At 41.9% G+C, this 21,556-nt stretch overlaps 2 protein-coding genes across 7 annotated transcripts in view; both read right to left on the bottom strand.

Annotated features, from left to right (window-relative positions):
• Positions 1 to 503, bottom strand: part of SLC5A10 (solute carrier family 5 member 10) — a 41,804-nt gene extending 41,301 nt beyond the window's left edge. For all 3 annotated transcript variants that reach the window (XM_087731390.1, XM_087731391.1, XM_087731389.1), the window contains exon 1: positions 364 to 503. In XM_087731390.1, coding sequence (XP_087587516.1) covers positions 364 to 477 — 114 coding nt within the window. In that variant the 5' untranslated portion in view covers positions 478 to 503. The remainder of the gene's footprint in view (positions 1 to 363) is intronic.
• Positions 504 to 3,395: 2,892 nt separating this feature from the next.
• On the bottom strand, positions 3,396 to 19,625 carry PRPSAP2 (phosphoribosyl pyrophosphate synthetase associated protein 2). Of its 4 annotated transcripts, none has more exons than XM_087731394.1 (13): positions 19,569 to 19,625; positions 17,670 to 17,706; positions 16,490 to 16,609; positions 15,715 to 15,865; positions 14,494 to 14,546; positions 14,302 to 14,368; positions 13,111 to 13,283; positions 12,009 to 12,124; positions 8,382 to 8,437; positions 5,832 to 5,980; positions 5,002 to 5,072; positions 4,150 to 4,296; positions 3,396 to 3,730 (listed from the first exon to the last, which is right to left on the bottom strand). In XM_087731394.1, exons 4-13 carry the CDS (start codon positions 15,831 to 15,833, stop codon positions 3,572 to 3,574), a joined length of 1,110 nt encoding a protein of 369 aa, XP_087587520.1. In that variant the 5' UTR covers positions 15,834 to 15,865; positions 16,490 to 16,609; positions 17,670 to 17,706; positions 19,569 to 19,625; the 3' UTR covers positions 3,396 to 3,571. The 4 variants fall into 4 exon arrangements, with proteins under 4 accessions (XP_087587520.1, XP_087587519.1, XP_087587518.1 ...); XM_087731393.1 differs by lacking the exon at positions 19,569 to 19,625 and adding an exon at positions 19,037 to 19,136; XM_087731392.1 differs by lacking the exons at positions 17,670 to 17,706; positions 19,569 to 19,625 and adding an exon at positions 19,037 to 19,173.
• Positions 19,626 to 21,556: the final 1,931 nt, after the last annotated feature.

Below are 21,556 nucleotides of genomic sequence, written 5' to 3'. Positions count from 1 at the left end.
TGGAGCTGCAGGTAGCTGAGGGCTTTTTCTGTTAAGCAGGGCGTTTGTCTCAACACCCTTTAATAGACAAGCAGGAGATCTGCTTACGCCCAGCAGACCGGAGGCCAGGGGAGAGGTTTGGGCCGTGGTTAATTCCACCTCGTTCTCAGGCTATAGGAGCCTTTCCGTAGGGGGTGAAAGGGGTGGAGGGTTTGTACAACAGAGCAGAGCAAATGCAGCATGACACACAAAATATATAACAAGTGCAAACTACAACAGGAAAATGATAGAGGCTTTCAAAATATTCCACACAAAAAAGCCAGCCCTGAAAAAAAGATTATTCAAAAAGGAAAGCAGAAAGTGAACAAGAGAAAACACTCTTACCCATATTCCCACTGCAACGTTTAAGGAAAAATAAACCACTACAACAACAAGATCAGCAGCGCTGAACTGCTGCACGGGGGTAAAGGATCCAGCAGTGGCATTGCCCTCCATCATTCCTCTGCCTCCTTCTTCATCCTCAGCAAAAGCCTCACAGTCAGTCACGGAATCAGTAACTCGTTAGCAGCTTGAGGGCATTTATCATTAAACGAGGCGGCAGTAGGAGCTGCGCTTCCCAAGGCGCTCGGGTGGGCAGCCTGGCTGTCCCCTGCCTCCCGCCCCTTTCGGTTTCCCCCCGCGCTTCCTGAGGGAAGCACAGTCCAGGCGAGCACCTCTCAATTTCGGTGTCTCACAAACGAGCGGCAACTTAATCCCCATTTCCTTGGGGTTGTCTGCTGCTTCTGCAGCGATCTTGAAGAAGCCGCAGGCTCCAGTCCAAGCTGCTGCGGCAACTGATGCATTTCTGCAACGCAGGCTCTCGCAACACAGGCCCGCAGCAGCCTCCTGCAGAGGTGCCTTACACCTAGGTACTGTATTGCTGGGCAAGAAACTGCCACGGCTTTTGTCTTCTACGAACAGCAAACCGAACCCCAATATTTTTCTTGCAGATACTAAGCCTGGAAAGAATTTGCATAATCTTCTGACTAGTTAATTACTGTAGAAACTGCTGAATAAAGCAGGGTTTTTAAAGTGTTCTTTACATTGGAAGGATCCCAGAGAAATACCGGTAGGAATAGCTGGCATTGCTGGTGATCTGATATTTTTGCTTCTGGGAAAAGCACATGATTAGGTAGCTCTGCGGTTATATGCTGTAACGAAAGGGGTATGAGAAATGTCCGAGTGAAGTCGCACCTGCTTTGCTCCCTTTCAACCACTCCAATACTGTGGAAAGCCAAAGGACCAGTGATCCAGTCTTACGACCGCGACTGTTCCTAAATTCTTGAGTCCCAATCAATGCAATAATCGCACTGCATGAAACCAGGCAAAGTTGGGGGGTTTCTACCTGCTAAAGCAAAGATCAAACACAAGAGTTATGTGAACGTCCACGGCGGAGCCTCAGCACGCCAGCGAGGGCCGACCTGCAGAAACGCTCAGAGAAGAGATGAAGCTATTCCTCCAAAGGCCAACACGAAACAAGCAGCAGGAAACAACCTGTGAATTTAATGGTTTGGGGTATTTAGGAATCACGCTGTTTTCTGCACTGAATGCGCCGCTGGCTCACTTTCAAGTGGCAGCACACTTTCCAACCATGTATCGCAAGGTTTCACTAATAAAATAAACACTGCAACTAATATGCCCGTCACCGAGACGGGTCGGAGTATTTCTCCTCTCTTTGAAACAGCCGCTGAGGCACCCAAGCTCAACTGGAATTTAACCTGCATTAACACATTCAAAGTGCACGTAAGTGTTCATACATCAGCTTGGTGTACCTATTAACATCGCTGAACTGTTTAATAACCTGCTGTCATTAAAGTACAACCAGGTACAGCCTTGCGTTCGGCCATTTCTTAGAGACAGAACGTACCTCCTGGTACAGGACTGCAAAACTCAAAACAGAATCATCTATACACACAACAAGCTCACAGAATGAAGAGCAGCGTTATCTGAACAGAAATGTGCGGCGGCTTAAATAAAATCACCATCTCACTTGCTGAATGTACCAACGAGATCAAGTACTGTAGACCTTTCAGCAATATCTGGGTCTTCTAGCCACAGCCCAGGCCTCCATCGTTCCCAGTGCTGTGCCAAGACAGACATGGGAAGGAAAACAAATGGTTTTTATCCTGAACAGCAAATCAACCTTCCAAAGCCCTTACAAGTTTGTTCTCAAGCAGGGAGAAATGGTGTCAACAAAGGTTAATTTTCACTTTTGGTTTTCGACATGCCAGAAGTTTTATACTCGTTTGCAGGACATTGATAGAGAGAGATTAGACCAAACAACCCCTAAGTGCTCATTAATTCCACCACTGTTTTCTCTGCAACAGGTCAGGAACTCAAGCCTCCGAGACTGGAAGCTCACAGCGCGGCAGCTCGCCGGCCATTCCACGCACGCGTACATCAGGATGGCTGGGAAAACCAACCCAAACAGGTTAAGCTCTGCACTACGGCCGTATTTTGTACCTCATCCATGCGTTCAGGCCAGGCTACACTCCTCTAAAAAGCACTTTACCTGTGATGAGCTGATGCAGATTCTACCATCTGGAACCTCTGCCTCCCACAATATTCCCAAGTCCTTGTTGGTTCCTTGACATCCAGCCATAGATTTAGCTCCCTCCCACATTCCCCGAAGCAAAGCAGTACACTGGAAGCGTACTGTAACTGCCAAATTACAACTGATCCGCAAACGTTTGTGATAGCACCTGCAAGCGGATGGCGAAAGGTTGTATTTTGCTTTTTACAAGACTGCTCAGCAGCAGACAGCTTGAAAAGTGACAATGAGTATCTGTATTAGGGAAGAGCAGCCTCTCCTCCTTGTCTGCAGGTGTTTCGCTATAACAACAAGTGCAACGCATGTTATTCTCCTTACCGCCAAGAAGCCTGAATCCTGTTCATATTCCAAAGTAACACACTAGCATAAAAAAAATCAATTCACCTCTTGATTTCTTTCAGTAACATAATACCTGCAAACCATTTTTAAGGGGACACACTGCAGAAGACAAGTGACTAGTACATGAACATTTTTAGAAAGCTCACACAAAACAAGTCTTTATTCTTTGTCGCAGAAAATAAATACAGGTGCATATTTTATATGCTTTTCTATAAAAGCACTCCTACAAAATCACTGAACTGCATACAACAGTACAACCTTTTTGGCTTTTAAAATGCAAATATTATACAGTCACTTCATTTTATTATCTTTTAAAGCACTTGTAGCAAGCAGCTTTGGAAAAGGAATGCTTAATTTAGAAGCCAAATTCTTGCCTCAAGTGTTCTGTGGGTTTTTTCCATCGTGTATATAGTGCAACTAACCTAAAAGCAACTAGAACAGTTTTTTGTAAAATGTTTATTCCCCACCCATCCCCCCCCAAAAAAAACCAAAAACAAACAACTGCAAAGAAAAAAACAGCTCTTAAAAACTGTTCTACCTTGATACTTAAACCAAGAGAAAACAAAAAGTGGCTCAATAGAATTAAGATAAGCATGATGCTTCACAGCTCATTATCTGTTCGCTTCCAGTTTGGCCCGGGTTGTTTCTTTAGAATAAAAAGCATTAATCATCCAGTCCTATATTTCTGAAAAGGTACGACATGGACTCCCCGTTATGGATCCTGCGAATGGCTTCCGAGAGGATCATGCTGATATCCACAGTCTTGATTTTAGGGCACTGGAGTTTTTGTATTTCATGTGGAATTGTGTTTGTAACAACCACCTACAGAAAGAAAAAATGATCAGAAAGACGTAGCTCCGTTATGTCCTCCACCTCCCATATCAGAACTGCAAAAGGGAATGTCCGCGTATCCATGGATACTAACGGCACTGTCCTTCCTCCCTTTCTTTCTGCCACGCAGGTCTAAAGGACGGTATAAAAATACCCCCTTCACTGAAGGGAAAAGTCTGCTAATACTGGCAGTCCCTCATCTCACTACTTCCCTCTCTTCCCACTGCTATGGTTTAAGGATGCGTAGATGCTAATATTCTAGCATACAATTCCGCAGTAAGTCAGCCTGAACCCAGGAACCTCCCAGCTAAATTCTTAGTGCCAGTATATTTTAAGAATCAAGTCAGGAGAAAATTGCTTGCTTAAAAAACCCAAAACCATTTGATGAGAAATTCAGAACCCACACTTACTTCATCGATTGCAGATTCCTCTATCAGCCTGGGAGCATCTGAAGATAGCAGGCCATGTGTGGCCATTACAAAGATCTTGTAAGCCCCCCTCTCCTTGAGGGTCTCGGCTGCAGCAAGAAAGCTGTCAACGTCATCTATAATGTCATCCTGTCAAAATAAGATTGAGTCAGTGAAGATTCACCATGTCCTCAGACCAACACAGCACACCAAGACTGACATTACATCTTTTTCAAGTATAATAGTTTACAGCCAATGCAAAATGAACGTTTTTATTGATGCTGTTCTTCAGACACCTGAGCTAGGTAAGTGCGAAAAAGCGGAGTGTTCAAAACTACTGCAACATCAAGGGGCAGAGGGATTGCTCCATGAGGGAAAGAGGGAAAAGACAAGACAACTGACATTCATTCAAAAACCAAACTAACAGAAAATTGACCTTTTCCATGAAAAGCCCAGAGATTACACTCTGGTTTAAAGAAACCGTAAGACTTCATCGTATCTACTTCACTGGCATTTCTAAACTCACAGAATAGAAACATGGTGATTTTCCCCTCGTGTGATGTACAAGCACCACCTGAAACTCCTCACTTTCAGAGGCAAGCACTTAAACAGAAATTTATCTGACCTATTCATAGAAACAAGGGCCAAATGCTGCTTTTCAGCATGGATCACTTCATACTTCACACAGTCAGCTTCAGTAAGTACACAGAATATTGCCTCATGGTATAAAAAGTGCAGTATCGAAAGCCCACCATCAACCAAAGTTTAGTTGCTGATACAGCAGAAAGTCTACTTGATTTCTGCAACTTTAACATATTTAATATAATTTATCAAAAGCTATGGCATCTTTCTTACCACAATGATAGCTATTCTTCCTCCTACATCTCCAACAACTGTGATGGGTGGTTTTTCCTTGGGAATCAGCACTGATGAACGGCAATTTTTATAGAGGGGTAGAAAGGAGAAAGAAACAGAAAGTTTACACAATTTACTTCACGAGCAGAAATGTCTGCTTTGCATGGGTCACCACAGTTATAGGGAGAAGTGAAGCAACAACTATTTCAACCATCACAGCATTACTGGGAAAAAACAGCAGGATTTTAACATATAAATGTTTTTTGTTTTGTTTTGTTTTTTTAAGCTTAGCCAGAGTATTAACTATCTTCATTTACACCCAAATTCTTAACCAATTCAATTAATTCTTCATTTTAGTACAGAGAATAGAGTGGCTTGCAAACGCAGCCACTTCAATCACCCTACTGAGACCCAAGCTAAGTTTACGCAATGAAGTTTTGCTGGTGCAGCTACAGATCCCATCCCCATTCAGCAAGGTTACCCTGTCAAGGCCCATGACACAGAGCTACACTCAAACCCAGTGTCAGCTCAGCTTATTAGCTCTGTCCCCCAGAAAAATTCCAACAGAAAAAGTTAATGGCAAAAAAGTGGGGCCTCTCTGCCAGGGGCTCTTCCGACTACTTGTAATGACACAGCCCCTCCTACACAGGGGAGAGACCTCACATACAGCCTGGCACTAAAACCGTGGACAAGCATCAAAAAGGAATCTTCCCCACACCACCACTGTTTTTATAAGAACCACTCCTTTTTGATGGTCCATCACTGCCAGCCCCACCCCCCAAACCCACAAAAAACAACAGGGGAACATTTTCACGCACAAACTTACTTACTGGGTATCTCCAAACTGGGATGAATAGCAGCTACATTTTTGGCTGTAGGTGGCGAGTGTCGACCATCCACCATGTCAGACTCAGCATCTTGAGCTTCCCCATGAATCACAGCAATTCCCAACCGTAAGCGCTCAGCAAATGACTGCGCCCTGTAGGGAAAGGGTTAAAAAAAATAGAAATACATTAGATTTAAAATAATTCACATACATCCAATCCTAATCTATTTCCATTTTATTTCTAATGTTTCAGAGGAAAAATGGAATTATCCTAAAATTTTAGGAAAACACACAGAAGAAACCACTTGCCCCTTAGTATCTTGTTTTCACCAGGCTTGTGAGAGTCAGAATAACCTTGAAAGTACCTATACTGGCCTCGAAGCAGCAGGATAAATGCTGCAAGTCACATAATTCTGATAACTACCTTCTGTTTTGCCCAACAGTCAAAAACACATTTTCTAGCCTTCGGCGTTCCTGAGATCCAATGCTTTAGCAGGTCTCATCCAACAGTAACAGAGAAAACCTAGATGTCTGGACTGTCTACATTTAACAGGAAAAAATATTCACATGAAAACAGAAAACAAGCGTTCACCTATTTATTTTTAGCAAGACGTGCACTAAATAAAGACAATATCCCTGACCTGCTGACACATAACCTTAGATACCCTACAGAAAAGAGAATCCAGACGATCATTTTTCCTGACAAACGACTCTTCAAAGTTAAACAGCCTGGATTTTTACAAGATTACAAAAAGTTCCTTCACCATGCAGTATTTCTTCAACTAAAATGAAAAATGTCTCTAAAGAAGTGTAAGGTTACCTGGGGGAGGGGGGAAAGCAGAGAGTCAGGAAAATAGGAGTTTCACAGACAGTGCTTGTATCCCACATGCTGGAAGCAGCAAGTAAAAATTAGCAGATTCATCTCTGCCTTACCTTGCACACCCAAGAGTTCAGTATCTAGCCTAAGCCAGTGATCTAGGCTCCTGGTCAAAGTGAGACTGCCACGTTCAGAGTGAGTCACTTTGTTCTAACATTAGCATCTAAGACCTGTGGCCTGAATCACCTCCTTTACGCTTAAGCCTTGTTTCACTATCCAAACAACTCAAAGTCCAAGGAATAACTTGCCCATCATGATGCTCAGTTAATTAAAAATGAAGACTCTTCTGCCCTGTGGTTATCATACAGTTAGGTTGTTTTTTCAAGTAGTTAACTACAGATAAATTATGATTCCAAACATTAGGAGTTACGACTTAGAAGGCATAATCCTATCAGCAAGACCATAATAATTACTTTAAAATATAATATTAAACTGAACTAAACAATATTAAACTGAATAAAGTTCAAAGTAACAGTAAAATTATTTATTCATTTTGCAGTGAGCTCAGAAACCACAGAAACATTCTGAATTTCATCAAGCAAAGGTTCTCTTCCACAAGTAGACATTCATCTGAAAAGTGTTCTCCTTGATTAGGCTGAAGCATTCAATCACCCTTTTCCAAATACAATGTACCTCCTCAAATAATGCTCTTAAATGCTCACGTGTACACATGAAGAAGCTAAACAATACAGCTCTGGGATCCTCTCCTACACAAATCAGTTACGTGTGCAACTTATCTGTCTGATCAGTTAAAGGTATGTGTAGACTATTTACTGGCATGCACAATTACTTGACGAGCATGAAAATGCTTCAACAAATGTCTGCCAACTCCCAAGAGGCAATACTGTCACCAAGTAAAAGAAACGGTCAAAGACAAGCAAACGTAACATAACTGGCCAAAACAAAAGAAATCACATTAAAAGTACTGCTGGAAAACAAAGATGACAAAAGTTGTTCTCCTCACTATACTTCTACAAATTAAAGCATTTCTGATTCGCTATATAAAGTAACAAAGCCTTTCTTACAAAGAGTATCACGATTCCTTGGCCTGAAAGTCTAGGTAACTTTTCAAACTATTACTTTGTCACCATGGCAAATACAGTATCTCGTAAACCATTGTCCAACTCTTACACCACGTGCTGAGAGCAGTGTAATTCCAAAGAGTCTAGGAATAGTCAACCGAAAAACTTCATGGATTAAGAATAGTCATTCAGCCAACAAGAACTTCACTATCAAAATAATTTCAAACATCGAATCCTGTTTCACCATGCTAGATGGTAAGCCATCTGTATTTAGGATCTGATCAACCATGTTCTAAGTTATGACCACGTTAAGCAATTACTTTGGATTAATGGTGTTATACTCCCAGACATTTTTCTTCATTTACAGCAAGAAATTATAATGTAAATGCACGCAAATATAATATGATTAAATACCTTCTTTATCCTAAGCACTGTATTGATTTACCTCATCCTTTTGTTTGCTTTCTTTTTACTCTCCTCAGATTTATCATGATTATAGCGATGATGTAAAAACTACACATCTGACAAAGTAGAATTGGGAGGGATTTCAAGGCTGCATCTTCTAATTATAGGATATCTGTCCTTCACTTTATCCTAAGAACAAAATCACGATAGAGTTTTCCTGCTCTAACACAAGAGAGCAGATCTTACCCACCTCTTTGCAGACGCAGGTGATTTGGCCACAATTACAGCATTCCTGTAGTCTGGTATCTGTAGTAAATAACAGATAGCAATGTCTACTTCATATCTTTAGACAAATTTAAACTCAGTAAGAATCAGAGAACTTTATTTTGCCAGAAGAATTTTAAGCATCGAACATTTTACCTAACATAAGAAAGCAACCTCAAGAATCCATGGTACATGATCAGAGTTCACAGCTCAGTAAAAACAGGTATTTAGAAAATCCAGATATTAAAACTGTAGCTTTCATAACACCATGTTATATTACAGATTACACAAAAGCAACTGCTTTGGAAGAACATCAGGGCTACACGGACAAGTGTTAAAAGAAACAGGAAACCATCAAAATTAAAGTTTCCTGTTCAACTTAAAAACTGTCTTGCGCATGCACATGGCAGTCTTTAATCACTTGAAAACATAGCATTTCATCTATTTCCTATTTTTTTCCAGAGTACACCAAAAAAAGTAACGCTTCTCCATCACTCCATCACATCATACTGACTCTTTATATGGACCATCAAAAGGGATAGAAGTTCCACATTCACTGCGCTGATCCTGGAGTCACAGTCTAATATCGCTGTGAACTGTCTTCTACGCAGATCAGCACTAGCTGATGCTGCTGCAAACGCCAACAGCAGCAAAGTGGTAAGGCCACGAAGCCTGGGTTTCATTTCAAGGTCTGATGGGTACTTCAGTCAGTCTTCACAAGCACAATCTACTGCAAAGTTTGCTGCCCCTGCCCTGCCCCATTCTCATACTGCCTTTTCATCCCAGACTCCCTCTCTCCATTTAGCCAGCATTTTAGTCCCCATCTCTCAAAAGTTTCTTATCTTCATCTCCACTTTCCCTGCAAACAGTGACCCCACATCAGACTCGTCTTTCCGTGTCCATAACTTTGAGCATTCCACCATTCGCACTTCCAGTCCTCCCTTCCTACAGCAATCTACACTCCCTCTAATACCTCATCTCACCCCCTTCCTTGCAAACTCAGCATTTTCCTTCACTGTGCTGCCCTGGGACGATCTGCCTGCCATGGAGAGCAGCACACAGAGAACCTGTCTGTCCTTCCATCAGTTGCCATAACAATAGTCCACAGCCACTCTCAGCTGCAATAGCAAGCAAAGTCCTACAGAGCAGATCCAATCCTCAGAATCCCAGTGTTAAGGGACGGAAGACTCTACTAAATCCCTGCAAATTGATCTGTTACAGTTGTAATTTCACAAATTTGGGGGGATGACACCCTGACATGCAGTTCATCACTTGTGTCAGATGTCAAATACCAGTTCCAGAGCATAGAAATACTTGGAGTTTTTTTAAAAACACAAGCAAACTAAGTTCTTCCACAATCTTATCCTCAAACAATCAAACCATACTGGCTGAATATTTCCAAAAGCACTCTACCTGAAATAGGCATGGGAAAGAAAAAATTAAGTTCTGAATTTGAGCATGTGTCTAATCAACTGAAAACAAGAGCTTTTCTAAGGACATGTCAGGCAACATTAATAATCTGCAATGCTACTAACTCCACCTATAATACTGGGAATTCAGCATGTTCTGTCCTTTATAAATGCTTAGTTATACAATAGGCTACAAAGATTAACATGATGGAAGGTATGGACAAGGCAGGGCCTGTCACTTGACATAATAAAGGCTTTGATCTTGTTCAGACACCACTGCCTCATTTTTCCCCTGCCAAATTATCAAATTTGTTCTCAGCTCTTTAAAAATGAAGTCAGAAAGCCAGAAGTGTCATCCAAATAATAAGACATCAACAACTCCTTGTACAAAGAACTACGTCACTCTAAGATTAACATATACACAAAGGAAAGAGAGAAGACACTAAGTACTGAACATTTGCAAAGCATACAAAGGAAAATCACCAATTTTTTTTTTTTTTTGCCACATTAATTTCACTGATTGGACTGTCTTCATCCCAGAACACCAAGTAATTCACTTCACACCTATACACAAATTCCCAACAGGGAACAACTACAAGCCTTCGTCCTCTTAACTTTCAGGTAAATGCTTTTAAGTGACCTCCATTCCTATCAAGCTGGACTCTTATTTCATGCTACTCAATATATCCCATCACAACTCTCATTTGAAATATTTTTCATGCTTTGGCATTCACAGTGCCGGATATACAGCAAGCTGCTGCCACCATGAACTTGAGATGAATACTAAATTCTTCCTGAGCAGCACTGGATGAAACTTTTAAGAAAAGATACTATGTGTGACCTGGCTGGTGAAGGTAGCTGCCAACATAGATCCCATGTGATCAGATACATTCAGTCAACTCTAGTTTTAGCAAGTCATCTCATGGACAAGCAGAGGAATGAAGAAATGAAAACTGAAAGTATATTTTAAGACCTTTCTACACATACTTCAGCAGATGTCTACAAATGTTCATCTGCTAGACTGCACAGCAGTGCCAGACTCAAAGCTGCAACAATTCTTTGTAAATCATTAGGAGCTCACATATGAAAACGTGCTTCAAGACTAAATCAGGAACATGATTTTATTATCGACCATAATCCATACGTTCAAGCCACACATAAAGGCACAACTTGTCTTGTGTCTGCATATCTGATTTTTCCATTTTCTTTTCTTTTAACTTACAAAGTGCTTACAATGTACAATACTTCTCTCCTGGTATATAAGATGAATGACTGTAGCACAGCCAGAGCCTGGAGTTTTGTTCTATCATCCTCTTTGACTCTATTACCAAATGAAATGGTAATGATAGCTTCAAATGGTAACTGATTCCCCAAATAGATTTTAACACTATCATAACAAAATCATGTTGGTTTGGGGTTTGTTTGGTAGTGGTTGTTGTTTTTTAAATTGAGGCATTCATATCTCTACAAAAAGAAATAGCTTGGATTCAAAAGTAAGAGTGAGCTAAACCTTTTCTCTCACAAGGAAGAAAGCATTTGCTTTATTCCAACTTATCATTAGTCAGAGGCATAATACGCATCTTATACCTACAATTATCATTTGCACAATTTGTATATATGAATCTACCAGTAGCACTTCTCAAAGCACTTGGAAAAATAAGATGTAGAAATGAACGCACAGAACATCAGAAGTTAAGCTCCTCAAGTCAAGCCACGCTGAACAAACAGCAGGTAAAGATTTCCACACAAAAAGTCATCTGTTCTTACTTTCGGAGTATGATCGACAGGCGCTCTCATAGTTTACAACTTAACTTCCAAAGTGTTTCCTAATGCAATATAAATTACACCTACACAAGTAGTCCATCCTATAAATGTCAAGGAAACTGGAAATAGCAAAGGAAGAGAATATCAACAGCAAGAAAATTGTCATTTTTTTAATAGTAGTTAGGAGAATATAATCTAAGAAGACAGAACAGCATCGCTGCACGGATAAGAAAACGCCAGCTCTTCATGAAAGCAAAACCTAAGCCTGTGGGGAAGAAAAGAACCAACTGCCCCAACACCACCAGCTGCCCCAACATGACCTTTCCCCCTTTAAAATTCCGTTTGAAGAGTTAGTGTTTTCAGATGAATTTGTTTCAGAAGCCTTGAGACATGACAAAAAATAATTTAAAAAAGCAAACGTAATAGCAGTCCTTCCTCACCTCTTCTTGGATGTACTGTAGTAAAAATGGAGATGCTCTCAAGTTGTCAACTGGAATATTGAAGAAGCCCTGTATTTCCTTCTGATGTAAATCCATGGTAATGAGATGAGTTAGTCCTTTAAAAAAAAACAAAAAACAAAAAAACCAACACCACACATATGGAGAAGCACATCAAGAAAAGTAAGAGAGAACAACAGACACTCTTTATTTCTCTAGTAAGTTTCACTGAAGTTTGTCCAGAACAAAATCTTTAAGCTGCATTAGAACAAGAATACTATACTCAGTTAAAGTACATAGCATATTAACTATGTCCCTCTTAAGTACACCAGCATTATCATGTTTCCAGATTTCTACCATGTCCTTTTTAAAAGAACCTCAGAACACTCTGCATAACTGACTCAGTAGCGCCACGCTGAGGCAGGTAAGATCTTTCTCCATTCGACATGTGACAAAATGGAAGAACTAGTAAGATAAATTGTCCTATGCCACATAGCAAGACCCCAGCATGGCTAACATTAGAGTTCTGAACACCTGAAAAATGGGCCCAAATCCTCATCATCAAAACAGTTCTCTCAAAATAAGAAACCAGATCGCACTGTGTTCATTGTAACTGCCCATTTTTCCCAGGGACAGGAGCGAAAGGAAAGGAACAGAAAAGATTTTGAAGGTTGTGAAAATGAATCATCTCATTCTTCCACATCATCTCAAATGTAATGGACAGATACGAAGTGCGTCCATCCAAAAGCTAAAAAACAGGCTAGAAGTGACAAAGCACAACTGTTAGAGAGTCTTAGAAAGGCAAAGAACAGTGTTACGAGAGATAGATACTATGGCCTAAAGCAGCAGAGTCCAGCAGACTCATTTTGCCAGCTCAGTAGGACACAACGTAAAATGGCTGTTACACGTTTGGGTTTTTTTATGAACTCATCATCTGGAAACATTTCCAATTACATTCTCCTTTCTATGTGGGTTTTACACTCATGAAAAACTTGGCAGTTATTTTTAAACAGAGTTCAACTTGCGCACAGACCTCTCTAAACCTCAAAGCCGACAGCAGGAGCCCCCATTGCCCTGATTATTTCATGATAACCTGCATTCTTACCAGCTTTGCACATCATTGAAGCCAGTAATTTAGAGACAATGGAGCCCCTTTTCCTCATCTTGCACTGTTTGCTGTATGGGAAGTAAGGAATCACTCCAATAATGCTTTTGGCACAGGAGGTTTTACAGGCGTACACCATGATCAGGAGTTCCATGATCGTAGTATTCACATCCCTGGAACGAGAAGCATCTAGTTCTGTATCTCGTGCATAAAAGTCCTGTATTCAACGCAATATCTATACCCACTCCAGGGATTTCACTCTAGGGCAGCAGACACTATGGTGACTGAGCGCTCTTCACTAAGAATCCAGCTGTGCACCTCAGGATGGCAAGTGCCCTGGACCTAGCATTTTAATTCTTCACCAGAATTACACTTCATTATGTTTTTCACTTGGCTATTTTGGGCAATTCAGCCGTTTTTGTTATACCATTTTCAGGTTTTTAGTAATACAGCATGTTGCTGTAACAAAGTAGTCCATAATTTATCTCCAACATCTCTTTCGATTGTGCACAAAACAAAATAGATGTATTTTTCAATATAGATAAGCTTTTCATTTTAAAAAGTTTCAGACTTTACAACATACTCCTCCATTGTTCAAGCCAACAGCAGGCTAAATATTTAACAGGTACCATCTATTTTCTGCCATAAATGAAAACACTGAGGTTTTTTTTTTTTTAGATGAGAACTGATCATGAACTAAGAGACCTTCTACTTCTGCTACCATCAGAAAAAACGTCTTAGCATTTGTAAAGTTCTTTTCACATAAAAAAAAGCAAAAACCAGTTCTTTCCTGAATCACAGGACATATTGCCTAGGAAATGCTCCTCCTACATTTAGAGCTTTGTAACGGTGCTGCAGATGGGGTAGCTGAAAAGCAAAGAATTTAAAGAGAATGACATCAGCAAAAGAATGCACTTGGAAAAAGAATGCAGAGACCCAGGGGAAAGTTTCATTGACATATTCACTGAAAATGAAAATAACAGAGGTTAGCTTATACTGAAGTCTTCTTTGTGCACACATCAAAAAAAACCCAAAACAATCAACAAAAAACCCACAAAGAGAAGCCTCTGTCTAGTTAATCTAAGCTTATTATACTGTATCATATACACAAAATGCAAAGAAAAATTAAAACAGAAGCATTCTTATGTCCATGTCAAAATGCTAGCAGAGTGTCTTTAAACAGTTACTCACTTTGAAACTGTTTGGATGATAAATACATCCTTTCCTCTCACAGACTCCTGAATCTGCACTCTTGTTTCTGCCAAGAAGAGAAATATGTAATATTTGCAATAGCAAAACTCAATACTGAGTCCAAGAAAAGGGCAGCCAATACATGCGTATCATAGTTAGGTAAGTTTCCAGTTTTGACAATGAAATGCTCACCTCTGTTTGGCTCTTGATAAACCTGAACCTTCCCCATCTCCACTCCTAAGCGCCTGCAGGAGCAGAAAAAAAAAAAAAGCAGAAGTCAATATGGGAAAATGAAGGACAAAACAAATGCAAAGCCCATACAACGCAACAGTACTGAAAAAGCTACATTTCACAGGAGAAAACCAAGAAAAGAAAACCCCAAACCATAAAAATCAGTAATTATACTAGAAATCTCTTAAAGCATCTACAATTTCCAGAAGCTGCACTGCAGGCTAAGCTGAACTCATTTTCAAGTCAAGCTCAGAAGAACAAGCAGCAGAAAAAAAATAATGCTTGATTACTAAATTATGTAACAATTTCTGATTTTTAATATATAGTTCTACGTACATTATATATATATGTTGCTATGTATGTATGTAACAACAAAACATGTATGCAACATAAACATGCACAATGCTTAAAAGACCACTTCTCTATATCATTCTTCTCTATAGAAAAAATGTCAATGTAGAGCGAATAGGAAATACCAGGGGGCTCTATTTGATGAAGGAAGACTAACGTCTGCTATGTCTATTCCACTTCAGTATTAGCACAAACCCCCATCACTAAAAAAAGGAGACAACCGAGTATGCTATGCACTTAGGCCCAAGTCCTTGCAATGCATAACTGCAGTTCCTTGCACTCTCCTTTCTCCTCCTATCTATATCTAACTTTATGTATGCAAGCCTCAGGAAGAAACCCATCGTGTGCAATACTCCTGGTAATGTTACACATCCTAATACTGCTATAGTAGCATGGTAAAAACTTCCGTAAGTCACAAAAGTTCTGCAGAAGCTATTCATGCATTTAAAGCTAAACACATGTCCCCATCTAAAATATACAGTGAGCAGGATAGATGCAGCTTTGCCAAGAAAACTCTGCTACAAGGAGAAGGAGAAAGTGATAAAAACTTCTGCCATGATTATTTAACACTATCCAAACATTGATTTTCCCACGTTCTCTACAACATACTGCAGCCAATCACAACCTGCCACCGAACAATTTAAACACAAGTTATTTACTTTGTTATTGATCTGTTGAAATACGCTGCGCAATAGAGTACACTAGATTTTCTTGCAAACCGTGGCAGTTTTCCTATGTAACTTTCCTTAAACAGAGAAATCAATCTTCAGTAAAATACGTCCCACCATAATAACACCAAGATCCTACGCTGCCCCACAGGATTTTACTTACTCAGCAATCCTCTTTGATAGTTCCATGCACGACGAATTGGAATTAGCTGAAAACAGCACCAGTCCACCCTTGGTTATATTCATGATGGCCCCAATTTCAGTTGATGGCACACAAAACATCAAACCTAAGTTGTTTTTCCGCTTCTAAAAGACTGCAAGAGATCAAAGATCTGTTAAAGCCACAATGTTAAAAACAAAAAAGAAACAAATTTTCTCTGTTTAGAAAATGAAGAGTTTCCCATAAGCCTGTATTTTCCAGCACCCTTAATATTTGTTACCACCACTTTAATAGTAGCAAGAATATATCTTTACAGTACTTTGTGACCCACAAGCCATACCGTTCACCAACCTAGCTCCGCATACCTAACAAGATGGCACAAGGAATGGGGCTTCAGCCTGCCTTGCCTTCCTCCTCCTGCCCCCAAGCTTTACATACCCTCCAGCAGAATGCTTCCCTGGAGGCCTCCAAAGATCCCCCTAGACAACCTCCTAACTTCAACAGGTTTCTTCTTGGGTTGGGTTTTTTTTTTTTTCTTTTTTAAAAAGTTTTCCTCGGGCTATCATCTAGTAACACAGATTCTCTTTTCCACCAGCTTGTCCAGTTCATTTTCCAAAACTGAGCAACGTTTATTGACTTTTTCAAGATCACAAAGCCAGCCAGAGGTAGAACTGAGCTAAACGGAGCTCCTGGGTCCTGGCTCTGCTAAAATGCCTAGAAGAGTCTGCTTCCATAGATGTGTATCTTTCCATCACTTTGCAATAAATTATAAACTTACAAATAAGGATGATATGTAAGGAAGAGCTCAATAAAGTTGGTAGCTGTAAATAATGACCTCTTGCACAATGCATCCACTTGGTGAAGCAGTTGTTGTCATTCTTTGAGACTAATATTTCTCCTGTGAAAACAGGAGAAAAATATCAAGAGGAAATCTATATGATTTTTTTTCCCAAATAAAGGCACAAACCACTAATCCCACCAAGGATTTGATAGGATTCCATCTTGACACTTTTTATTCTTCTTTGTAACATCACATTTTCATGACTTCTACTGTAACATTTTGTTTAAATAAAAGGAAAAAAAAAAAATCACATTGACCAGCAGCCACTGGAAGATCGAAGTAGCATTCAACTCAAAAAATCCTAGGCTACAGCAAACCACTTCTGCTGTATAAATAGTCCAATCCTTCATCATTCATGTCAGCATTACGTAGGGGACTGAAAATATCAAATACGAGTGGCATAATTCAGGACAAAGTAAACAGAAATTAGGATAAATCAATAACTTCTTTCCTGGTAAACATCTCCCTGATGAGAAACGTAATTATCTAATAGTCACACGTAATCTGTTACAAAAAACTAATGGTATATCAACTATTAAGTACTCCAAAACAGCATCTAAAAGAAAAACAACAGTTTTCATACTTACAGGAACAGCTGACTAGCTCTATAAAGAAACTCATTCAGCCCACCTTTGCAACTAGACATACTATTGCTCAGTTTGAACTCATCACAGAAACTGTACTTGATTCATTCTCAATTAAGAGCCAAAGTGAAGTCAGGAACATTCTAACAACAAATCTCTTCATGAAGAGGCTGTGCTATGCTCAACTGCTGTGAATGAAAACCTGCCTGTCATCAAAACTGCCAAAATGTGCACAAAGAGAGCACAAGTTACAACAACTTCAGCAACTGAATTTGAATGCCTCAATGTTTCAACTCTACTAGAACCTGGCATGCCCCCCATACCACTAAAGCAAGACCCCACCCCTTTCAGCCTTTGCTTTCAGATGAGATTAAAAAAAAAAAAATCCTAGAACGCGGTATGGTTACAGACATCCAGTCTAAAGCTCAACTATATCCCTATATCCCTTGCAAACTAAGTACCCAACAATTTAAGGAGAATTAAAAACGTATTTCTTAGCTAGCATTTCTTCCTTTGTCCTGCTGCATACTTACTTTCTGAAACTCCCAGCTGTTAACTAATGGCCATCACCTGTCAAATATTCATAACAGTGTTAAAGATGCATCTCAAATCCAACAAAGCAAGCACCTACCAGGAATGCTTTTAGGTCTCAGAAGAACACCTGAAAGCACCCTGCTTGTGTGATTAGATGGGAACAACATAGAGACAGCTTTCAATGTTACTAGAAGTATTCCCATGGTGTTTTGAAGACACGGGGTTTTTTCCCCCAGTTGTGTTGCCTTCTTTACTCCATGGATTAAGGAAATGAGAGCTAAGAGATCTGCTGAAAGACAAGAGTTGTTGGTTCCTGATTATTGTTCAGGGTGCATTTTACACCACAATAAGATACTGACATATTCACAAGCAACACTGAAAATAGCTCTTCACATAACTATAGGTCTATGACTTTCTTGCGGATGTACTTCAGCAGCAACAAGTGGGCTACAGTGTGTGTGTAGCAGTGGGAAGTTGCATTTGTAGAGTAATATTGATGTATCAACCTTGAAACAGGTGCTGGGATGAGAGCAAGCTCACAAAACTTTATTAGATGTGTAAGGACATGACTCCACAAGGGTACATGGTACCATAACCCTCTGGCTTGAGGCGGACAAATCTTCCAAGCCTGATCAGATCTGGGAGAACACAGGCACCACAGAGTAGGCTGCAGCCACAAACTCCTACCCTTTCTTTTGGACTGCACACAATTACACAGACACATCATGATGAACACAATTACTGGACCAGGTACACATGATGCCCTACTCCCACTGGCTTTACATCTCCATGAACTGAGTGTGTCCACACGGAAAGCAACAGAGGCAGGAATGACTGTATGGGATAACCGTGGTACTAAAGAACTGATCCCCACGGGCTGGAGGGAAACCGAACCCTCTCACCCATCTCCCCACAAGGAATTTCCCCAGCCCAGAAGGGCCCTCCACACTAACCTATCCCCCTGGGCTAAACGGCAGAGGGTCGAGCCTTCCACCCCACACCTCCCTACAAGTCCGTCAGCTGCTCCAGCTGGGTTACACACGCCCTGGGAGGGGAAGCCCGGGTACCTGAGGATCCCTTCCCTCCTCTCAGGGGAGAGGCCTGGGCACGCCGCAGCCCCCAGCGTGGGAGCGAGCACGCCGCTCCCCTTCACCTGTAGGGCTGGCGGACGGCGAGCAGCCCCCGGCAGCCCAGGAAGGGGCCGCCCAGGAGAGGGCCGCCCTCCCACAGGGCCCCTGAGGGGAGGGTGACGAAGCCCCTTCCTCAGGCGGCGGAACCCTGTGTGGGGAAGGGGTGATGTTCTGCCCTCACACAGCCGGCTGAAGTGGGCTGAGCGGGCGGGCGTGCCCCTTTCTGAAGGCCTTACCTGCCGGCTCCGGCCCCCCGGCCGCGGGAGAAGGCAGCCCAGCCGGAGGGGAGGGGGAGAGGCAGAGGCAGCGGCGGAGCTCAGCCCCTCCGGTTCTCCGCTTGCAAGATGGCGGCGCCGCGCGAGGGAGGGAGGGGGGGGGGGCGGGCGCGCGAGGGGCGGGCGCCAGGCGACGCCCTCCCCGCCCCCCCCCCCCCCCAACTCCGCTTCCCGCCACGGCCTCGTGGCGCGGCTGAGGGGAGCCGCCGCCGGCGCCATCTTCTCCCCTCGCCCCCGCGATGCTGGGGGGGACCCCAGCACCCACGACGGATTTCAGCTTTCCCTCACAAAAAAAAAAAAAAAAAAGCGCGCGATGGGTGGGTGACGTCCCCCACCAGGGTTGTGAGAGCCCCAACCCAAAGTCCATACGGCATAAACCAGTGGATGTCCGCAAGGTGCCAGGTTCCGGAGCTTCCACATCTGCATCCCTGTCAGAGGGACAGCCGACCGCCATGCTGGTCTGGGCACCACCACCATAGCAGTGGGTCCTCACCATCCACGCCAGGCACCGGTTGGCCTTTGCCATTGGACCCAGCAGTGTTTGTAGAGAAGGAAGCTTTTCTGAAAAGTAAATTAAAAAACCCAAACAATTAGTGGTCTCAGTTCCTTTATACTGTCCAGAGCATACGTGATTTATCCGGAGTCCCCTATCAGGGCCCTCCTTGCAACATACATAGGTTAAACTGGATGAAGATGCATTTGACATCTGCAGCAAGATGCTGATTTTAGTTACCCTCTTTAAAGCCCGGCTTTATCACAGGACGGCACCCATGACAAAAGTTGCGTCCTTTCACTGCTTTGAGAAAGTTACAGTCATCCTGCACAGACTCAGGAGAGAAAAGCTCTTGCCAGGGCCCTCCCTCCTAGGCAAATAAACAAGCACCATGTTTTCCCACTCACTGGGTAGCTAGAAGCTGTTTTAGATTACGCTTTTCAATATGCTGAAGATCATCAGCATTTTATGGATCATAATTTTAGCATTTAGCATAAAGGTACAACTCAGGTACTTTCTACTGCAGCTTTTCTCCCAAAAAGCAATTAAACTTAATTATTCCCAGACTGCGGGGTGCATTGGAGCAAGGCCTTGAGCACCCCAGCAGATACTTCTGTCTGTGCTGGCCTTACCGTGAGAAAGGAAGAAAAGCCACAGCTGCCAGGATTGCTCACCAAACCTGCCTGCAAAAGGAAAACATTTAGATTCATATTTTGAAGCTGCAGTTTCTGCCATTACGAACTCTTATCTTCCACTTTAAATATTCACAGGCCAGTGTTTCCCCGTATTTCACAACATTTGCTTATTGCTTCTTGCATTGCAAGATTTCATCAATTGTCTCCTTTTTTGCTTTTTCAACAGATTCAGAGCTGGAAAGGGAGAGCAATTTAACCTGGAGCCGCCGCGCAGCTGCCAGATGTAGAGCAGCGCTCACACATTTGCTCACTCCATTTGCAGCGCTCACACAAAGCAAAGACATCTGTTTGAAATATGCGAGCAGAGAGGCCATAAGCCTGTTTGTACCCCCACAGAGATGCAGCAACGATCTTATGCCTTTCTTGGCGTCTCTCCTGAATTACACTTAGGTGTAAGAGAATAGACCTCTCCTAACACCTTGCCACCCCCACCGTTCTCAGTCTGTATTTTTCTGCTTACAGGCTGGTGCTTCCACAGTTGATCCAGGGTCGTTGACCCTAGTACGTTCTTTTTTTTGTTTTGGGGCTTTTAGGACAAAGGGGAAGGGGGTTTTGAGCTTTTTGTTAGCCTCTTCGCAGAACGGCAGAGATTTCTCTTAGCATCAGTGTTCATCGCAGGATTTCACTACAGGCTGATATGGCAGAACTGCTAGAAACAACACATGGTGAAGCACTGACCCATAATGCAATTAGCAGCCTTCCCCAGAAGCATTTTTCAATACCCTAGGGCACCCAGAATTTGCTGACTATTTGATTCGTGCCGCCCCAGATTCCTAACATTGCTTAAGCAAACCACAGGACCCGGAACTGAAAGATTCTGTCTTCTGATCCCTTTTTTAAGGCTACTGCCTTTGTTTTCTTACAGCAAATCAATTTCTTTCCCGCCTCCGTTTTCCTGGTCAGAGGAACGTAAGTTTAAATCTCAGCTCCCAAGGGAGAGGGATTTGTTAATTTTACAATATACTATCCAAACGCTAAGAGTTTAACACACAGTTGCTCCAAAATGAGCACCCGGATTTTATTTCATTTACAATTGTTCAATTAGCAGTCATCTAAGGAATTCTGAAAAACTGCTGGGCGTGAATATACTGGCTCACAGGGATTTGTTGTTCTTAATCCAGATGGAACGCGGGCAAGCAGAGATGTGAAAAAAAAAAAAAAAAGAAAAAAACCACACCAAAACCCACACCTCATCCAGCCAAGGTGAAGGGCACTGCTCATCCAGTGCTTGGCTGGACAACAGCTTGCATCCATCATCTGAGAGAAGACAAATGCTACTGTTATCCAATCTCC

Source organism: Nipponia nippon, unplaced genomic scaffold, assembly GCF_047370975.1.
Source record: "Nipponia nippon isolate SJK-2023a ecotype South Korea unplaced genomic scaffold, ASM4737097v1 scaffold_5, whole genome shotgun sequence".
NCBI classification, from domain to species: Eukaryota; Metazoa; Chordata; class Aves; order Pelecaniformes; family Threskiornithidae; genus Nipponia; species Nipponia nippon.
This window is presented reverse-complemented; position numbering and strand designations above follow the sequence as displayed.

What these genes read in the sequence shown, in the direction of transcription:
- PRPSAP2 (XM_087731394.1), bottom strand. Translation starts at nt 15,833, where the DNA reads ATGTTTTGTGTGCCATCAACTGAAATTGGGGCCATCATGAATATAACC. An exon ending in TCCCAGTTTGGAGATACCCA is followed by an intron (nt 5,073 to 5,831) that starts GTAAGTAAGTTT and finishes GCCGTTCATCAG; the next exon opens with TGCTGATTCCCAAGGAAAAA. An exon ending in AGGAATCTGCAATCGATGAA is followed by an intron (nt 3,731 to 4,149) that starts GTAAGTGTGGGT and finishes TTCTTTCTGTAG; the next exon opens with GTGGTTGTTACAAACACAAT.